This window comes from Podarcis melisellensis, assembly GCF_964234715.1.
Source record: "Podarcis melisellensis genome assembly, chromosome: 13".
NCBI classification, from domain to species: domain Eukaryota; kingdom Metazoa; phylum Chordata; class Lepidosauria; order Squamata; family Lacertidae; genus Podarcis; species Podarcis melisellensis.
The window spans coordinates 24,872,772-24,894,087 of record NC_138545.1 but is presented as its reverse complement, the minus strand read 5'-3'; the positions used below and the strand labels follow the sequence as shown (position 1 = coordinate 24,894,087).

Sequence of the window (21,316 nt, the reverse complement as noted above, 5' to 3'; positions counted from 1 at the left end):
CCCTATCCACTTGTGCCCCCCACACACAAACACCACTTGCAAATGTAGGCAAGGTGTGGTGAGTCTATACTCCCTGAAATCCTTCCCCTGGCATCTATGCATTCAGTGAAGCATCAGAAATGAAAGTTACATGCATACATTTATATGTGCATAGGAGCTCACCAATCAGTTGCTGGCCCCAATTATGCAGGGTGCCAGATAAGGCAGACAGACTAAAGAGACACAATGTACACAATCTATATTGACTGGGTGGAAGTCCTAGTCCAATCTGGATTTTTTTTAAAAAAAAAAAAACCACAACTGGGGCAAACATTTCTTCAGCCAGCTAATATCCACAAATAGTTCATCACAAATCTGCCTATGCCCTGTGAGCAATATCCTGTTGGGAGACTGATTTTAATCTGAGACCACTTCTTCCCTACTGGGGATGGGTGGGTATGTGGAATCACAATTTGCAGTATTTTTAGATTTGTTATGTTTCCAGTTTAAATGTACAAAGATATTTGAGTGTTACCACCTTATCTTCCGAGTCTTATTCTGATACATTCCACAGATACAGGAATGCCAGTTAATGTAACATGCTTGTATTATTTTTCTTTCAATTAATTAACCTCAGTTCTGAGAAATTGTTTAGGTCAAAATGCAGTGTAAGCAGTGCTTTTTTTCTTAAAAAAAATGTTTGGGATACTCTCATTTTCCTACTCATATGGAAATACTGCCCCTCAATGAGGCCAAACTTAGATTCACAAAATATTTAGGGGTATGCGTACCCATGCATCTCCCGCCCCCCAAGAAAAGCACTGAGTGTAAGAGTAACATGCAGAAAGATGTAGGTGTGGTGATGAAAAATGATGAGAAGAAATAAGGAGTTACAGTTTTCTTGCCACAGGTATTGTTAAGTTCACAGCTAAAAACCACCCCAACCACTTACCTATTCCTTTTAAACCAGTTTCAGCCTGGGTAAGTGAAGTTTTTCATTTCACTACTATAGGCCATGACTGGTCAGACATTCACTGAGACATCTGAGATGATTTCTTCTTCTTCTGGCACATGCCAGAATATTGTATAACAGATGTATTTATAAACTGGTTTTTAAAAGGTGTGTGTGTTAGAAGGAGCTTAATTGGATATGTGCTTTGGCATTGTGGCAAATTGCTCCCATGAGTCCAAAACAGTTGATCAGAACCAGAACTCCCCAATTATTGTTTCCTCTGTTTCTGTCACAAATGTAAGCAAGTAATAGATGCTCACTGTCGTATAGAGGATTCCAGATCGCACTGTGTATACAGAGAGGTTTTCCATCTTGGCCCTGGCAGACCTATGTGCACATTGGAACATGAAAAGAGGATTGGTCTGCATATCTATGAATCAATCCATACATGGATTCCACAATGGTACTTGGGAAGATGTCTGAGGACTGCCTTCTTTCTTTCCATGTTTTTAAAAAAGTTTATTGGATTGCCTGGTAAATTGTCCACCATGCAGATAAAACATACTGTTACAAAAGTTGGGTGCCTCCCTCTCTCTTTGCTGAGCGGTGGCAGGAGCCCATGGAGTTCCAGGCATTCACTCATGATCTGTGACCACTTATTCCTTAAAGTGGGAATAAATTAAATTAGACATGTTTAAAACAAAACTGGTATTTTATTTTTACACACCCAATGAGTGTTACAGCTTGATGGTTACTTTGGTAAAGTACAAGCTTGATTTTGGCCAAATTCTTTTTTTACAGAAGTGTTTAAGAATTTTACTAATCACTTTAACAGTGTTCCTAAATCACCTGATTCATCCTAGAATGGCTCTTTGTCCCACCATGCTAGTAAAACACATCTAGCTCCCTTTTATGATATAATGTGTTATAATTGCTTTATGAAATAAGCTGGTTTGCCCTGCCTAGCAAACCTCTAGCTGCTCAGCTATTCTCCCATCCAAGCCCTATCTAACACTTTAACTGTCAGGTTTTACCTTTTACCTTTCCACTCCCTCCTGATTGGCTAGCACTTCACTTTGCTGTGATTGGCTACTGAGTCTTCAGGAGGCTGACCAAAGGACTGTCCACCACACACAGCTTTTCCTGACCTCACTGATAAAAGTACAGTAAAACCATCTTTGTCATCATTATGAAGCTTCAAACCATGAGGTTCAACCATTTTTTTACAGTCCAATACCCCCATCCAAAGGGGCAACTGCACAAATTTGAAGGAGATCTTTGCTCTAGCATTGTCACTTGGTGACATGGAATGTATTCTGCCAGCTTTGACTGATTACTCAGCTCTTGCCATTTATGTATAGAGATAGTCTTTCACAGCAATCCATGTTCTGGTTACCTCTTGCTTGAATTGTTGCATTGAATTATACCTAGAATTGAACAGTTGGAAGGGACCTCAATGGCCATATAGCCCAACTCGTTACAATGCAGGAATAACAAGTAAATAATCCCTGACAGGGAGCCATCCAACCTCTATTTAAAAGCCTCCAATGAATAATAGTCCACCATCTTCTGAGGAAGTCGGTTCCATTGTCCAACAGCTCTTACCATCAGAAAGTTCTTCCTAACTTTCAATCAGAATCTCCTTTCTTGTAATTTGAATCCATTGGTTCAGGTCCTGTCCTTTGGAGGGTCCTGTCCTTTGCAGTGAAAAACAAGCTTGTGCCATCTTCCATGTGACAGCTCTTTGGATATTTGAAGATGGCCAAAACATTTCAGTCTTCTGCCATTGAATATTCTAACTGGTTCAACCAGGTGGAGTAATGTTACTCCATTTAAAAGTGGCTGGCAGTGGAGTTTACCTTTAAAATGCTACCTTCCATAGCATCCTGCTTGTCCCTTAAGATTTTTGGTTAAGTCCTTTTGCCTAGTGTTTCCCTCAGCACAGCTGCATTCTGCATGCACTACACTACAAATATATAGATCGAGATCGAGATCGAGATCGAGAGAGAGAGAGATAGAGATAGAGATAGAGATAGATAGAGATAGAGATAGAGATAGATAGAGATAGAGATAGAGATATGCCCCAGCTCTTCAAGATAACCCTCATAGGTTGCACTACATTGTTTTGTGTGTTCTGGCATTTTAAAGGGTTAAAGTGCATCTGTTTGTTATCAGTGTCAAAGATCATTTGTTGCCTCTCAGGATGTAAATTACATTTCAAAATGCTATTGTATTGTATTTGCCAACATACCAGGAAGAAGAATCAACACAACCAAATGTGAATAAATAGGTTATACTTTGTACTTTGGTGGTCAAACAAAATCCATTCCGGAAGTCTGTTCAACTTCCAAAAAAGTTCGACAACCAAGGTGCGGCTTCCGATTGGCTGCAGGAGCTTCCTGCACTCAATCAAAAGCCATGGAAGCCGTGTCGGACGTCCAGCTTCCAAAGAACATTCACAAACTGGAACACTCACTTCTGGGTTTGCCAGGTTCGGGAGCCAAAATGTTCGAGTCACAAGGTGTACGAGATCCAAGGTACGACTCTATTTATGAAATATAACAACTTGAGGATCTGCAAAAACCAATTAACTAGTCAGATTCAACTAATGTAATCAAATCAAGTCCAAACAGATGTTGATTAATAACAAGATAACAAAGCAGGATAGCAGACATACACTGTGTACACGCAGCACGGTTTCCTAAGATCCTCCCTCCCTGCTGAGTGGATCTTGGGTGCAACACCCCCACCCCCACATTGTACTATTATGATTGGAGGTGGGTTAAGGGAACTAAGGCTGCATTCATATGGGGGTTATTGAGGCAAAACAGGTATTGCCAGCTCCTGGCCCACCGTGAATAGTCCCCAGAGTTTATGTAGTGATGACACACAACTCTCTCTCTCCGGTACTAGGAGAGGCTTGTAAAGTACTTGACTGGTGTCCAGAGTCTTGATGTGGGCCCAGACAATGAAATGAAATCAAGGCAAGATGGAGTTGTTCTGGGTGTATGGTTCCTGAGTTTGGGAGATGGAAAAACAATCTGTCCTGTATAGTGTTCCACTCCCCTTAAAGGTGCAAGTTCATAATCACTTGGGATCAGGAGTCAGTGGCTTGAAGTGCTTATTCCAAGCTTTAACTGGTGCACAACTATTATCTTTAATGGACAGGGATAGCTTGGCTACCATCACTCAGACTCAGGTAACCTCCAATTGTGCTATTGTCCAAGAAATAAGAAATAAAATACCACTGTATTATGTAGAAGCACTCTGGGTCCTCCATCCTGCTGGAGACCTGCAATTTATGTGATATTTGTCTTGTAAGAGAGCATGAATTATTTAATATTAAGGATGTGTGCAGTGAATTCAGACAAATACCAAATTGATCCTGAGCCAAAGCAGGGTGCCTTGAGGGAGACAGCAGGGTAGGTTCTGGATTTCCCCAAGCTGATATGGGATCTGTATGAGGCTTCCCAAGTCAAAGTACGGCCTTCTTGCTGTTCCACAATGCCATTGCTGGCAGGTCAGAAAGCTCCACAAACAGAAAGGAATGTGCCTTACCGTTTCCTCAGCAGCTCTTGTTAGAGATATTAGAATGGAATTCCCTGCTCTGGATCTTGTGCACCATAGAAGTGAATAACGTTTTACTGCAAAAATGTTTTAAACTAGTTACAAAATAAAATGTTACAAAATGCAAAGTAACACATTTCTCGAAACAAGCTAGCAATAAGTTCCAGTCTTTTTAAAGTCCTTGACATTGTCCAAAAACATTTTCTCTTTGGTTCCAGATAAAGGTCCTATCTCAGTTGCACATTTTTCTAACCATAAATTCAATTCTCAATTTTTGGAGCAATTCGCTGTTAAAAAAATTATCCTCATGACATTTCCTCAGCATTTTAGTGTGCATATCTTCTAATAAATATATGTGCAGTTTTTACTAATGCATACATTTTTTCTAAGCATTTTTTGTGTTAGGTTCAATAATATATCCATTTATTTACCATAAATTCCCTGAATATATGGATTTTTCTAAAACAATGGCTTATGGGCAAACTTCATAGGAAAATTCAGAGAACTGAATTTTCAAGTTCACATATTGAAAGTTTGAATTTGATAGATTCAGTTGAAAATGAGAGTTGATGTGAAATTATCATCCATTGTTATTGGTAGTAGCAAGGGACGAGGCCTACACCAGTGTTTAGAAAAGGAACCTAATCAATAAAGTCCAGACAATATTAGAATGCCATGTTGATTTCTGCATAGATTAGAACTCAGCTGATATTAGGTTGAATGTAGCTGAATTATGGATATGAAAAATGATAGAGAAAGAAACTAAATGTAAGCTAGAGGAGGCAGAGGGTAATGTATGTGATAGAAGTACTATTTGCTGGTTACTGAAATGTGTATGGCACTTTATTTAAAGCAAACCATTCACATACCAAAGAGCACAGAATCCCATTTTCACAGAACAACTCAGGAGAAAACTTTAGAAGATTTCCCAAAATTTAAAAGTTTCCACAAAGCAGTCTTGATTTCTTTGTTTCTCATGCTGTAGATGAATGGATTCAATGTGGGTGGAATTATGGTGTACATCACAGACACAACTATATCCAGATCAGAAGAAGAATCACTAGGAGGCCTTGCATAGGCAAACATCCCACTTATAAGAAACACAGAGACAACAGTGAGGTGAGGAAGGCAAGTGGAGAGGGCTTTTTTCTTTCCATGAACAGAGGGGATTTTTAACACTGTAGAAAAGATCTGCATATACGTTAAGATGATGAAAACAAAACAACCTAGTGCTATACCAGAGCTTAGCACAAGAAGCCCAACTTCAACCAGGTAGAAGTTAGAGCAGGAGAGCTTCAGTAGTGGTGGGATTTCACAGAAGAACTGATTAACAGCATTAGAACAGAAGGTATTTGCAAAGGTGCTCCCAGTATGTAACACAGAATATAAAACACAAGTAGTCCACACAATCACTACCATACGAATACAGGCTGCTTTGTGCATTATTGACTCATATTGTAATGGGTTGCAAATAGCAACATAGCGATCATGTGCCATTATAGTTAGGAGAGCAACATCTGATGTTCCAAATAACATAAAAAAGAAAACTTGAGCAACACATCCAAAATAAGAAATAAACCTGCTGTTTAGAAGAGAAAGAACTATTGATTTGGGTACCATGACGGAAATTGTTCCAATGTCCAGCATAGCCAAATTCAGTAGAAAGAAGTACATGGGTGTGTGAAGCTGGTGATCAAGGACAATTGCAGCAACAATGAGGAGATTCCCTGTGATTGCTATAATGTACAATGCTAGGAATACAAAGAAGTGCAAGATCTGCAGTTCTCGAATGTCTGAGAATCCCAGCAGAAGAAATGTAGACATGGAGGTAAGATTGTGCATTTTTTTCACTGGGCATATTCACATATCACCTGTACCAGAATAAGATAAGAAGAAATACTGAGTAAGCAGTTTAATTTAAGCAGGACTCCTTCTGTGTAATAATCAAATGATATTTCTTTGCTGAAATATGTAATGAAGACATATGATGATACGTTGTCTGACCCTTCTTTATTGTCATGAGAGAATCCCTGTCCATTCATTGAGCCTCTATATCTGTTGCAAATGTGTTCAGGGCAAGGTTTGACTATATCTATAATCTCTTCTCCTGACATCTATGCATTCAGAGGGACATCAGAAAGAGAAGTCAGCATGCAGGCAGTTCACCACCAAGCTATAGGTCCCAATGATTCAGCGTTCTCAATTAAACTACCAGATTATTTGCACACAATATAGACATATAGCCTTGCTTTTGGTTGTTTCGATGGACGTGCAAGGAAATATGAAGCAATTCAGCCTGAGAAGGCAGGGTGGATCAACTATTTTCATTGGTGATGCAGATACAGGTGCCTTTCCTCCCATTCTTCCCACAAACTGTGTTGACACATTTGCCCCAGTTCCTCTGCCTGCCCCAGAAAGGTCACCAAACAGCAGGTCCTTTTCACAGTTAGCAGGTTTCACCCCCCCCCCATAAACAAGGAACTGCTACTCAATATTCTGTCAGGTCCCACTAGAAGATGGAGAACTCTCAGGTGTATGCAGTACCATTGTATCATAGCCCCATAACATATCTGAAGACTAGTACAGGGGCTCACTATACGACTGTACACACAATTATTAATAGCGTAGAAGCCACCATCCAATTGTAGGAGGGACTGCACTCCAGATTTTTTGTAGCGTTTACTTCTTAGCTTTTTCATCTCCTGAAGAATTCCTGCAAGGCAGCAGAGGTTTAGGATCAGAGTTTTCCTTCTCCTAAATGGGCTACCTTCCCAGTTTGACAAGCCCCATCTGCCCCACTTCTCTCTACAGCACCTGCAGAAACCACCTTCTCGACCACTGGACCCACCATTGGTCTTGTTTGCTCAATCAGCCAGAATGAGATCTGCTAAATCTTTGCATGCGGGAGAAGTCCTTAATTCACCAAGGGTTTGAGACCCATTGGCTACCCTTGGCTGATTTAGCTGGCCAGGCAAAGCTGTTCCCAGTTTGTGACCACTGTAACATGCTGACAGCTCCAAGGAGCCATAGGTGAGAGCTGAGTGCAGGGTGGGGACCAAAGGTCAACAAACTGCCCCAGAAGGAGCATGACATATGCCCCACCAGAGGTACTGCCACTCCCCTAACACCTCGTGCACCCCATTAGTATTTAGCTGCCTTAGTATTTAAGATATAATGTTAGCCCCATGGTGAGGAGGTGACTTGCTTGAAAATAAGAAAAATAGCGGCTACTTGGGAGAGTGAGCAAACACTATTGGAGGATAAACCAAGTGTGTGTCATGTGATCTGCGTAAACTAGCCTTTGGTGTGCCTAAACTAGCCTTTGGTGTGGCAGAAGATGCTGCCTCATTCTTGGTCTTTAAGTAGGGAATTGAGTGGGGCAGGGAGTGCTGACTTATATGTTGCCTCAGCCTGAAAAATGCCTTGGATCAGCCCCAACTGACCTGCTGGTCCTCCTGCTAGCCTGCTCTGGATTTGTGTTCTGGTGCAGTCAGCTTATGCAAACAAATAATTTATCAGATCAGTGGTACTCATCAGTATACTCATGGGAGAAGTATAATGGTGGGAGGCTGAATTGGTTGTAAGACCACTTTTTCCCTAATTGCTTGCAATTTCATTATTTTTCTTTTGGTCAGATTTCTCAGTTAAGTGTACAAAGATGCTTACATGTTACTTCCACATCTTGGAAGTCTCACTTTGATGTTTCCCACAGACATACTGCTGCCCCCGCCCCCCAGTTAATGCATAGTGCTTGTGTTATTCCACTCTAACGACATTGACTTCAGTGAATGGGAAATTTCAAAGGGAATGTTGTTGTGTAAGAGAGAAATGTAGGTGGTGTGCCAGTGAATAAAGAGGGGGGAAATGTCAGACTTTTATCACTGTAGATAGTATTAAATTTACATTTAAAAAAAATTAAAATAAAACTTACCTAGCCCCTTTAAGAGCAGTTGGCTCTCAATGTGGGTAAATGGCATTTTTTGGGGGTAGCTGCTTTAGGTTATGACTAGTCATGCATCCCTTGGGTCATCTGAGAGTCTTTCATCTGCTTTTCGGATTTGACTGAATATTGTGTAGCAGCTCCTTTCTAAACTGGCTTTTTAAAGATACTCATGTAGAAAGGAGGTTAATTGGATGTGCACTGTGGTACTTTGACAATTGCTCCCAAGTGTCCAAACAACAACTTTCATAACAATAATTTTCACCCTCATTATTGCTTCTTCTGATTTTGTCAGAAATGTAATCAAATAAATATTACATGCATGTTTTGCCTGAATTGGCAATGGCAGAGAATTTTGGTTCACTCTACATTTTGCAGTGAGCTTAAACATTTTGTCCCTCTGGGTCCCATGTGCTGATTGCAACAGAGATATGGAGATGAATCTGTTTTGCATATTTATGTATTTAAAAGCTGATGCAGAGTCTGCCTTATTTCTTTTTAAATGTTCAAAGCAGCTAGTAATGTGACTGTCATGTGGGTAAAAAAAGTCATATAAAGTGCTTCCAGGGACCACATGTCATAACAAAGAGTTATAGATACAGATATCAATGTAGGCAGCCATCTTTCTTCAGGTAGAGACTGGCTATTATGATGTCCATTTGCTTCCTGGGTTGTTGTTGCTGGAGTTCTGCCCTTGTTGGATAGCCCCAGCCAATCAGAACTCTGTGTGGGTGTGGCCGTGGGCACATTTAACTGTGGCACAAACAGCTGGCACCCTCTCTTTCTCTACATCGCTGGCCTAAGCCAAACCGCTCACATTTGTAACCAATAAAGTTGTGGCCTATTTGAACCCATAAACCAAAATACCTTGTGTCCGTGTGCTTTATTGTGCTCCTGGGAACTTTGTGGCTCGTGTGGCTTGGAACTTGTGGCTTGGAACTTGCTACACAATTCCATTCTTTTGCTCTTGATGAAGAGTACTGTGTATGAGTAGTACTCAACTTTTTGAAAAAGCTCACCTGCTTCCCCTTGTACAGGAGAAACAAATGTGTATCAGACATTTGAACTGTACCGCAAGATAAGAGACAAGAGTGGAACCATAAAATAAAGCCACTGACTGCAAAATATACATTGCCATACACTTAACACATACAGCTCACAGAATATTGTCCACAGTAGCTATTTCTGAACTCAAATAACTTAAGTTGCTTAGCAATCCCACAGTGCCCCCTTCAGTTTGCAATGTATCAGTGATTTTAAGGAACAGAAGTTAATTCAAATTGTTAAAGAAGTTAGCTGGGGCAGGCAAATGTGCTCCCCCCCCCCCAAATAAGGAAAGTGACAAGGTAGCAAAAAGACAATATGCACTACAAAGGTAATTAGTAGTGCTGAGCTGAATTCCCCCCTCCCCCCCAAAAAAGAAGCATTTGTCACACAACATAAGAAGTCAGATATTATTTCACAGAATGAGCCTCTGAAGATTTTGTGAATATACTTATGCATCTTGGGAAAGTTTTATTATTATTTTAATTTAATTAGTCATAAATTGTGTGTGGATAAGGAGAATGCCTGTTTCACAGTTAAAACCAAATTATACTGATGAGACAATGTAGCTTTCCATTTTGGAATTCTTGTGTTTTCTTATGTTGCAAGGAGCAATGCCCCAAGTGGGCATATCCCCAAGCTCAATAGATAATACTAAACACTGCAGACATCCCAACATACACACACACACAAAATAACAATTACAGAGAAAGTTTATCCCTCTAGAAGAGAACATGAGGACTGAAATACTTAGATTTCTCTCTCCCCCTTTGCTTTCTCTTTTTCCTTGGTTTTTTAATCGTCAAAGATTTCTGCTTCCACGGAGCCTCCAAATGAATACCAACATTCCTACTGACTCCCACATCACATCTTCTGACGCCTGATAGCCCAGAGTTAAGATTCTGCTATTTAATTAACTGCTTAATATCCTAAAGCTCAGACCATTCTTTTTGTTTTCTTCAAACACCGCCCCCCGCAAAAGTGGCTACCTAGATAAGTGCTGTCAAATGAGGGAATCAACATTTTCTCCATCTTTAAATCAGGTACAAGAAAAAAAAAATATTGTTATCCATTAATTGCATCTATGTGCATGGTATGGATTTAATACCATTTTGTTCCAATCATCTGTGAAGAATATTATCTTGTGTGAGATGTTTTAGTTTTGTAGGGTTCATCTTTTTCAAACTGGAGTAACATATGACTAAATGCCAATAACCTTATGTATTTATAGCAAAGAGTAGGGAGGGATACAGTAGAGGTTTATCAAGTTTGTCTAACCACCTTAAAGCCATCCAGATTGGTGACCAATTTGTGGTTGCAAACTTCCGTAGATTACTAACAATTTTCTGTGTGAAAGCTTTTTAGCTGTCCCGTTTCTCCCACCATTCATTGGTTGGCCTCAAGATCTAGTATTATGGAGGAGGGAAAAGAATTTTCTTTTTACCCCTTTTCCCAACCAAAAAGCCAAGCAGTGTAACCTTTCCTTGAAGGGAATTTGTTCCAGCTCTGTGTTCATTTTGGTTGCTTCCCCTCACCCCTTTCTGAACTCTACAATATACTTTTTGAAGTGTGGCAACCAGAACTGTATACAGTATTCCAAATATGGTGTGGTTGCACTATAAATATTTTTGAACCATTACAAAATTGGTGGGATTATTTTTAATCCCTTTCCTAACTGATCCTTCATATGGGATTTAGCTTTTTCTCAGCTGCTGCTCACTAAGTCAACATATCCATTGAGCTATCATGATGAATGCCAGTTATCTTGGGCTTGCCAATCTGAAGATTGGCGGTTTGAATCCCTGCAATGGAGTGAGCTCCCATTGCTCCGTCCCAGCTCCTGCCAACCTAGCAGTCCGAAAGCATGCCAGTGCAAGTAGATAAATAGGTAGGAAGGTAAGTGGCATTTCCGTGTGCTCTGGTTTCCATCAAGGTGTTCCATTGCACCAGAAGCAGTTTAGTCATGCTAACTACATGACCTGGATAGTTGTCTATGGGCAAATGCCGGCTCCCTTGGCCTGAAAGCGAGATGAGTGCCACAACTCCATAGTCACCTTTGACTGGACTTAACCATCCAGGGGTCCTTAACCCTTATCTTTATTGGTCAGTCATTGTCTGCTATAACCCCATTGGGTACATGTGTGCAGTCAGGGCTTTTTGTCTCATTGTGCATCACCTCTCACTTATTAACAGTGAACCATATTTGCTATTTTGTTGCCCATTCATCCAGTGTGGAGACTCCCTTTAGAAGCCTATCACAATCCTTTTTCTGGTTTTGGCACTTGCATGCTAGTCTTGACTAGGGAAGGGATTCCCACCAATGACAGCATGTTCCCTCAGATGTTCCCTCAGATAATCCAGAACTTTGACACTAGAATGTTACTTAAAAGGTTTTATTTATTTAACAATTTTAGTCACAGCTTTTTGGCTCAGATTATTTAAATCATTTTTTCTCCTTTCTACTTGTTTGTTTGTTTGTTTTTATTATATTGCTCCATTCCTAAGTCACGCCATAATTATATTTCTCCAGGCAATTTTCAAAAACAAAATACTTAAACAATTTAAAATTCCCCATCAACAAGGATATAATTAGCTAAAGCAGCACTAGGACTATTATTATAAATCAGACCAGAAGGCTAAAATTGACACATTCAATATATTCAATGGTTTAGTCTCAACTTTATAATGCATAGTAGTAATGCCACATTGATGTTTCTTTCGTCGGGCTCTTTTGGTTACAGTTCAATGATGGCACAATGATCCTGAATGAAAAAGAAAATATCTCAGGAACAGTTGTGACAGAGTTTGTGCTGATTGGATTCTCTAGTCTGCAGAAGATGCAGCTGCCATTGTTCTGCCTCTTCCTGGTCATATATGTGTTTTCAGTAATTGGCAATGGTCTGATCATCCTCATAATCCGCCTTGATGCACGCCTCCATACCCCTATGTACTATTTTCTCAGCAACCTTGCCTGGTTGGAGATGATCATCACCACCACAGTCACACCTAAGATGCTCAGCCTTCTCATCACAAAGAAAAAAACCATCTCCTTCTTTGGATGTGCTGTTCAGCTAACACTGTACTTCCTTTGTGGGACCACAGAAGTTCTCCTATTAGGAATCATGTCTGTGGATCGCTACTTGGCCATCTGCAACCCACTGCGCTACACGGCCATCATGAGTAACCAGGTCTGCATGCTGATGATGCTTTTCTGCTGGTTTGGAAGTTTCTTTTGTGTTGCAATTAGTGCCGTTTTCAAGACAGGCCTTCCTTATTGTGGCCCCAATGTCATTGATCATTTCTTCTGTGATACTGGCCCCTTGTTAAAGTTGGTCTGTGCAGACACCACTCTGGTTGAAACCGTAGAATTTTCCTCATCCTGTTTCACACTCCTGAGTTCCGTCTCTGTGACAGCTGTCTCCTACCTGAGCATCATTTTTACTGTGATCAGGATGCCTTCAGCGCAAAGCAGGAGGAAAGCCTTCAGCACATTCAGCTCCCATATCACTGTGGCCACCCTCTATTATGGCAGCTCCATATTCATCTATGTCAGACCACCAGGAAGTTCTTCTATGAATTTTAATAAGGTGGCCACTGTGTTCAACTCTGTGATAACTCCATTCCTTAATCCACTCATCTATAGCTTTAGAAACAAAGTGGTCAAGGATGTGCTAAAAGATGCAGTGAAGAAAATTGGTGCAATATTTAGGAAAACAGTCGATTAGGCATCTCTTGCTTCTTTGTCACTCAAGTTCCTAACTTAACTTAGAACCTTTCTGTTATGCCTTGTCAAATATCATCCTTTCTCAAGTACTTCTTAGAGGAGAAGGAACTGCAAAAGTGCTTTGGATAATAAATATCAGATTTTTTGTGTCTGCTTCCTTAGCTGCTGCTAACAGAGCACCATTTTGATGGCAGCACATCATGTATAAGCCAGCTGTCATTCTGGGGTCACTAGCACCATCGGACAGAGACCTAGCTCTTGCAAAATGAGAAGACCGGAGTTTTAGTCCCAACTGTGATCAATAACACCTCATCAGAAAGCCCAATATTTCTGATTGAGTTATCATTTTTGTGGACATTGTCATACTTTAGTAATTGCTTTCTTCTGCATTTTTTAATATCCAGAGTACCAAAACATTATTTAATAGCAGGACATGGTGTTTTAGTCTTAAATAAAGCCACAAACCATGTAAAAATGTTGAAATAGTTCATTTCTTCACAGCTTCTTTTCAATTCCTATAAGTTCAGGAGATGGGGTGAAATATCTTAAAGAATACACTTGGTTTCCCAATAAATATAAGAAATACTCATGTCAGAAGGCTTGTAATAGACATTGCATCCAGGCAACAGTAATCTGGTAAATGATGTAAATCAGGCAGGCATTCCCACAGGAATTCAATGGCTGTGAGGTTTAACGCACAGAATTATTGTTAAATGTCAATATTCACTAGGTTTCTGACATGTTAACAATTACTATCCAAAATTTGGTGAATGTTACTCATACTAGTTTGCTTAAAAATGTTTATAGTAATATATATGAGCATTCAAATACTTTATTTGACAAGTAGGGAAGTGTGCAACCAAAACCTTGACATTCATAGAAATTGACAAAATTTGCATGTAAATGTTGACACCAGCACTTATCAAATCTGGACATTTCCCACAACGGGGGGGGGGGGGGAGCTGTGAACCTTCTTCATTGCTGCTCATTAACAACAGCTCTCTGTGAAGGAAAGGAGAATGGGTACAAACTCATGCCATCCACTACAGATTTCCTACCCCCATCCAATAATTAAAGTTCTAGATTTCAAATATCAAGGAACAAATGTAGTAGAAACAATTGGAAGCTGGATTATTCCAATTATATAATTGTTGGGCCTATAATTTAAAATCTACTCAGTTAATATCTAAAAGCAGCAGGTTCTTGCATACCTATGTATATCTACTAACAATAGCATCCTGAATATAAAATTTTATCGTGATGTTGATTGTTAAAAAATTTAATAAATGTTACAGAATAACTAGAAATAACCAGCATATTATCAGTTTGTTTTAGTTTAAATCAGAGACATATGGTCTCCTAACACTCTTGGGAACCTTGAAATTTCAATGTTATTGTCTAGAATCTCTAATAGTTTCTGCATTCTGTATTCATTCCAACTTATTTGCTCCCACCCCCCATGAGAATAATTAACTTACTACAACTTCATTTCAATTCTATTGCTCCTTTTCATTAAAATGCATTTCTTTATGCATTCATTAAGATTTTCCACAACCCTCTTGACTGCAAGTTCTTTTGAGAAATGTAGGTAAAGACAATTGGAGTAATTGTCTTCAAGGGGTTTAAAGGGACATGATGCAGCAGTCGTGCATGCTGAATTTTTCAACTTTCATAATCAAAAAATTAGGGGTGCTAAAAGGTTGTAACATGACTTGGGAATTCAAATGGTATTTTTATTAAATTGATATAATTTAGTTTTGCTTGGTGAGTAAAATATAAAATTAATAAAATTAATAAAAAATAGAAATCATTAAAAAGATTGTCAAGTACTTGCAGTTTTATTATTATTCTTATTATTCATGTGACATTATTAGCTGACATTTTCAGAAGGTAAAATAAAATTCTTTGGTTTTTTAAAGGCAGTTTATGTGTTTCATCATCAAACATAAGTTTGCCAAGCAAAATGTGCAATCACTGAAATAATAGCGGATTTGAATTTCTTGCACCTTAAAACATATTTTAAACCCATTTTGCTTCAGGATTTTTGTATAAGGTGCACCTACTCCTTGCATTCATGACAACAGTGTTTTCCTCCTGGACATAATTGATGTTCTCCTGTATAAACACCTGATGGACTTGAAAAATCAATTGTATCACTAGTCAAGGCACTTAATTGACCTTCAAACTTGCCATTGCAGACCGTGGAATGGATTCCATTTCCTCATTGGGAGGTTTTAAGCAGAGGTTTGATGGCCATCAAACATGGATCCATTGCAAGTGATTGAACTAGATGACCCTCAGGGTCCCTTCCAAATCTACAATTCTGTGATTCTATGATTTTTTCAGAATATTCTGACTCTGAACACTGTTTTTCTATATAAGAAGAAGTGCTCATAAATCCCATCATTTACAAACTATTGCACCTCTGCACCCCCATTTTATACACTAGTAAGAACCACATAATGTGGTAAATACAGAAATAGGGGACTACTACAATGGTCACACCTGTTTCCACTTTATTTGTGAAGAAAAATATGTTAAGCATCTCTTTGCATAACCACAGAGTGACTTGGTCGCTTGGTTGCCATAGGAACTAATGATTGGAAGGGGAGCAGAAGGGCACAGGCCCTCCCAATGCCTTCTCCAGGAAAGGGAAAATGCTATCTGCTCTGAGGTTTTTGCCTCATGTGGTGGTGGGTCAATAGTAAGCACCTACCTGCCAATGGGGGTAGCTGGTGCCTGGACTGAGGGGGGCATTTACAAGCATGCGCGCACAAACACAGACAGACACACCTGGCTAGCAAGAGTGTAATTTACATAGGCAGGGGCAATATGTTGATATCCCCTTACCTGCACTCCCTCCTGTTCATGTAAATTATGCTTCCCTCTGCAACTTTGGGGCATAGCGGGGCTAGTGTGATATGAATGAGCAAGATGGCACTTTCTGTGTGTGTTGTCCCCCCTGCAATCACAATGCAAAATTTTGCAATGGTGGGGGATTCAGCAGCTGTGGGTAACCTTCAGGGCAGCTACAAGGAAGACCCACCAGGGTTGTGAGTAGCCCACATGTTCTTTAGACGTTTGCCTCTGTGATGGTGAATGGAAAACCCTGGCACCTGGTCATGGCAGTGAGATCAGACATCAAGGTTTCACACAGCTGAATCTCAAGGGTTGTGATAGGAATCCCCATGTGATTGTCCTCGCTTTAATGATCCACAAAGAGAATGAAATAGGCTACTGTAATCAAGTACCGGTATGCTGTGTTTAAAAGCTGCTCCAGTCGGCAATTAATTAACAGTTCAGGGTGTATATGGATATTTCCTTTTTTTTGCTGCATATAATTCTGTAATTTTCACTAGTTAAATCAGGATTTTATTTTATTTTATTTATATTATTTTCTTATTTTTTTTAATATACAGGGTGAATCTTTTAAAAGAGGACCCGTGGAACATGTGTACTCTGTATTCACAGGGCCTCTTTTAAAGGACTCATCCTGTATTTCGACTGTGTCAGACCAACACGGCTACCTACCTGAATCTAGGATTTTGTTTGTCAGCCTATGACTTGAAAGGCAAATGGTGATGATGAGATACCTCAACATAGTTTAATAGCTTTCGGTTTACGGTTTTGAAGTTGGAGCCATACAGAAAGCGACATGGCGAGAGCTGCTAAACAACAAAGATAAACTAAACTGTTTTTGATTTGATCAGCTTTTGAGTTTCTCATCTAGAAAATCTGGAACATATTTTTTTGCCTTCAGCTGTTGCCCCACTCCAACGCCTTGTGTCACTATAGTGCTGTAAGTATTGATGGTTTCATATTGTCATCCATTTTAGAACTCATTCAGAACATGAGGCTAATTCCCTGCCTCTTCTCTGTTTTGGATGCAGTTAGCAACAATGAATGAAAGGAAAAAATATGGGGGGGTTTGCAATGGTTTCCATGATCAACAATACTTTAGTAAGATCTTTCTTTGGGGGATAAATGTGTTTAAAGCAGGTTTTGGGAACCTTTCACCCTCCAGATGTTACTGAAATACAACTTGGATCATTACTGACCATTGACCATGCATGCTGGGGCTGCTGGGAGTTGTAATTCAGCAATATTTGGAGGACCAAATATTCCCCCATATCTGGTTTATAGCATGTTTGATCCATGGATTCCATGTCTGTTGGATCTCCCTGACTTCAACTCAGACACTGTAAAAACAGTCTGTGGGTTAGCTGGCTATGGGGTTGTTCATAACCAATGCTAAGATGCATTTCATAGATCTTTTGTTCTTATTTCAAATTTCTATACGAATCCTCATATTTACTTTGATTTGTGCATTAGACAAAAATTTATGGCAAATGATTGATGGGCACGATGATAGTAGCCACAAATGTTGGGTTCCTTGAAGTTTATTGCATGGCTTTTTTGGGGGGGGGAAGAGGGAAGTGAAAAGAAACTTCCATATCTGTCATGACATTCACATAAAAAATCTGAAATAATAATAATAATATTTATATCCCACCCATCTGGATATGGGTTTCCCCAGACACTTCTGTCTTTAAAAGGCAGACTATACAGACTATAAATAATCCAATAAATCGAAAACAACAATAATCAGTTTACAGTTATATCTGAATTAAAATAACCACCAACTCCAACAAATTTAACCAACCCCAATCCAGCAAAAACAAAACAGAGGAACCAAAATTTAAACAAAAATGTTTGAATATAAATTGTATGGATTGTATGCAATTTATATAAATTGTATGCAATTTATATAAATTGTATCCAATTTATTTGTTGCATTTTCTATTTTAACTAAAAGCTGTCCTGAGATCTTGAACACTCTAACAAAATAAAACAAAAGACAGCCTCCATGCACCAAGTCTTTAGTTAGTTGGTGATTGTGTGCATTGAAGTAAGATTCAGTGTTCTGTTTTCTGAAAGAGGAATCGTACCAAAACTACTTTATCACAGTGGCGTAGCGTGGGGGGTGCACTGGGCGCAACATCTGGGGGTTAGGGTTAGGGGGCGCAAATCCACAGGTTAGGGGGCGCAAATCCATGGGTTAGGGGGTGCAAATTACTTGCCTTGCCCCAGGTGCTGACAACCCACACTACGCCACTGCTTTATCAGAAATGTTTGGCCCAGATTTCTTATATCATTCTTGTTCTTTCACTCTTTATATTGTGTCCAGCCTCATATCCACAATCCTTAGTGACATCAAACTTTTGTGGAGGGGTTCTGGTTACAGTTCCATGGCACAATGATCCTGAATGGAAAAGAAAATATCTCGGGAACAGTTGTGACAGAGTTTGTGTTGCTTGGCTTCTCTAGTCTGCAGAAGATGCAGCTGCCACTGTTCTGCATCTTCCTGGTCATGTATACATTATCATTAATTGGCAATGCTCTGGTCATCCTCATAATCCGCCTTGACTGCCGCCTTCACACACCCATGTACTATTTTCTGAGCAAACTCTCCTGGCTGGAGATTATCATCACCACCACAGTCACACCTAAGATGCTAAGCCTCCTCATCACAAAGAAAAAAACCATCTCCTTTTTTGGATGTGCTATCCAGATAACACTGTACTTCCTTTGTGGGACCACAGAAGTACTCCTGCTTGGGGCCATGTCTGTGGATCGTTATTTAGCCATCTGTAACCCACTGCGCTACACGGCCATAATGAGTAGCCAGGTCTGCATGCTGATGATGCTCTTCTGTTGGTTTGGAGGCTTCATTTGTGTAGCTCTTGGTATCATCTTCAAGTCGGGACTACCTTATTGTGGCCCCAATGTCATCGATCATTTCTTCTGTGACACAGCCCCGTTGACACTGTTACTCTGTGCAGACACCACCCTGGTTGAAAATATTGAATTTGCCTCATCTTGTTTCACACTCCTGAGCTCCGTCTCTGTGACAGCCATCTCCTACCTCTGCATCATTGTTACTGTCATGAGGATGCCCTCAGCCCAAGGCAGGAAGAAAGCCTTCAGCACCTGCAGTTCTCATATCACTGTGGCCTCTCTCTATTATGGCAGCTCCATATTCATCTATGTCAGGCCAGCTGGAAACTCTTCTATGGATTTTAATAAGGTAGCCACTGTTCTTAACACTGTGGTTACTCCTTTACTTAACCCAATTATCTATAGCTTTAGAAATAAAGTAGTCAAGGATGTGCTAAAAGATGCAGTGAAGAAAATTGGTGCAATATTTAGGAAGACAGTTGATTAAGCACTTGCTTTCCCAAACATCATGGATTGAACTCGTGACCCCTTAATATAGTAACCTTTCTGATCTGCCTTCTCCATTGTCATGCCTTCCCAAGTATTCATTCAGCTAGAAGAAATTGATAAGGCCTTTGGACAATAAATATCATATGTTCAGTGGCTGCTTTCTTCAGTTCTCTCTTCTTTTTCTCTACAGACAGAGATTCTGCACCAGCAAAATGAGAAGCCTGCAGTGTAGGAACTTAAATGTGTATGAGTAATTCATTTGTAAACTGAGCAGGCAGGGTCAACAGGATAGAGGAAACAGGAATGTTTTGATGGAATATTGATGGAGGGGATGAACAAACTGTACCCCAGGGCAGACTTCTGTAATCTTTCATAAAATGGCACCCTGCACAAGGCCAGAATTCAGCACCACAAAAGAGATATTCATGTCTTTTTTTCAGCTGCAACTTGCGAGAACTCCGTTTTGGCATCTCTCAAGTGCCCACCATTGCCATTATAAGAGAACAAGCTTTCATTCATTTATTCTTTCATTCAGCTAGGTGTTTATGGTCAGTGTTTGAAATTCCCATTGTTCTAGGTGTATTTTGCTACAGGGAATTTCATTAGATTGAGCAGTTTCTGATCTCTGTATGTAGTACTGTGCCTAAGATTTCAGATTAAAACTGCAGAGTGGGAGGAAAGGAGAACCTTTTTCTGCCTTCCCACTTCCAGCTACTCTCTGTAGGCTGGAGAAGAGACCCTCTTAAGAATATTAGGGGAAGGACTAGATCATGGGGAAAATGAACATAATATTTTAGCTGCAGTTCATTCATTTTCAGCTTTGTATTCTTCTTATAAAAAAGTGTGCCTAGACATTCTGTTGTGCCCATAACCTAGGTTTATGGTGCCATTAGCTCATAGCTTTCATCTGTGAAGCTGTGTAATTTATCTATTTGCCTACCTTAATCAGATAGCATAAGGTTATAACACAATATCAGGTCTCCAAATAGCATACAGCATCAACTTTAATACTTCACCTCTCAGCTTTTTATTCCAGACAGCTGCACATCTCAGAATACGGTGTTCTAGTCTGACTTCTATACAACTTACTGTCACATAGATTGATAAAACACCAACCTCATTTTCTCCCAAGGTGAGATAGGAGCCTTCTCCCATAATAACCCATTTAAGAACCATGAATTGATTAGGAAGACAATAATGTACAAAAATGGATACACTATATGATGTGCAGACATACTGCCAATATATTCATTTTGTTGTGTTTTTATTATGTTGGAAGCCACCCAGAGTGGCTGAGGCAATTCAGTTAGATGGGTGGGGTATAAGCAATAAATTGCAGTTGTTTTCAATTATTTGTATGACTAGTTTAAAAGTTCATTCAATTCCATGGGTTGAATGCTGGTGGGGATTTATTCTGCTTCAGTTCCCTCCCTCCTTTGTTCTGGTTTCTTTCTCCTTTATGTACCATCTCACTCCATCTCCCCTCCTGAAGTCAGAACTATGCTTTTAAATATTCTTATATTCATATAAGACAATGCGATATATTTTATTCAAATTCTGTTAAATGGTGACATAATATATGCAAAAAAGTGTGAAAATCAGTTCATTATTTGTAGCTCTGCTTCTTTGTAAAATGTTATGTAATTTCTGGGTATGATGAGTTATAGTCACTAACTAAAGGGACGATATTCCAGTAAATGTCAGGAATGCTTCTGTCACAAAACATGTGATTGACATCGTAACATGACCCAGTGTGGTATAGTGCTTAAGTGCGGTAGTCTCGTAATCTGGTGAACCGGGTTCCCCTTCCCTCTCCTCCACATGCAGCTGCTAGGTGACCTTGGGCTAGTCACACTTCTTTGAAGTCTCTCAGCCCCACTCA

The 21,316-nt window shown here is 39.7% G+C and overlaps 3 protein-coding genes across 3 annotated transcripts; 2 read left to right on the top strand and 1 right to left on the bottom strand.

Moving 5' to 3' along the window:
• Positions 1–5,401: 5,401 nt before the first annotated feature.
• LOC309355532 (olfactory receptor 14J1-like) lies at positions 5,402–6,340 on the bottom strand (the record flags this gene model as incomplete). The annotated part of the gene is made up of 1 exon (XM_081886474.1): positions 5,402–6,340. The coding sequence occupies one exon, from the start codon at positions 6,338–6,340 to the stop codon at positions 5,402–5,404; it is 939 nt and encodes a 312-aa protein (XP_081742600.1).
• A 5,898-nt stretch (positions 6,341–12,238) lies between these two features.
• On the top strand, positions 12,239–13,207 carry LOC309354790 (olfactory receptor 6M1-like; the record flags this gene model as incomplete). The annotated part of the gene is made up of 1 exon (XM_081885061.1): positions 12,239–13,207. The coding sequence occupies one exon, from the start codon at positions 12,239–12,241 to the stop codon at positions 13,205–13,207; it is 969 nt and encodes a 322-aa protein (XP_081741187.1).
• Positions 13,208–18,463: 5,256 nt separating this feature from the next.
• On the top strand, positions 18,464–19,432 carry LOC309354789 (olfactory receptor 6M1-like; the record flags this gene model as incomplete). Its single annotated transcript, XM_081885060.1, has 1 exon — positions 18,464–19,432. One exon carries the CDS (start codon positions 18,464–18,466, stop codon positions 19,430–19,432), a length of 969 nt encoding a protein of 322 aa, XP_081741186.1.
• Positions 19,433–21,316: the final 1,884 nt, after the last annotated feature.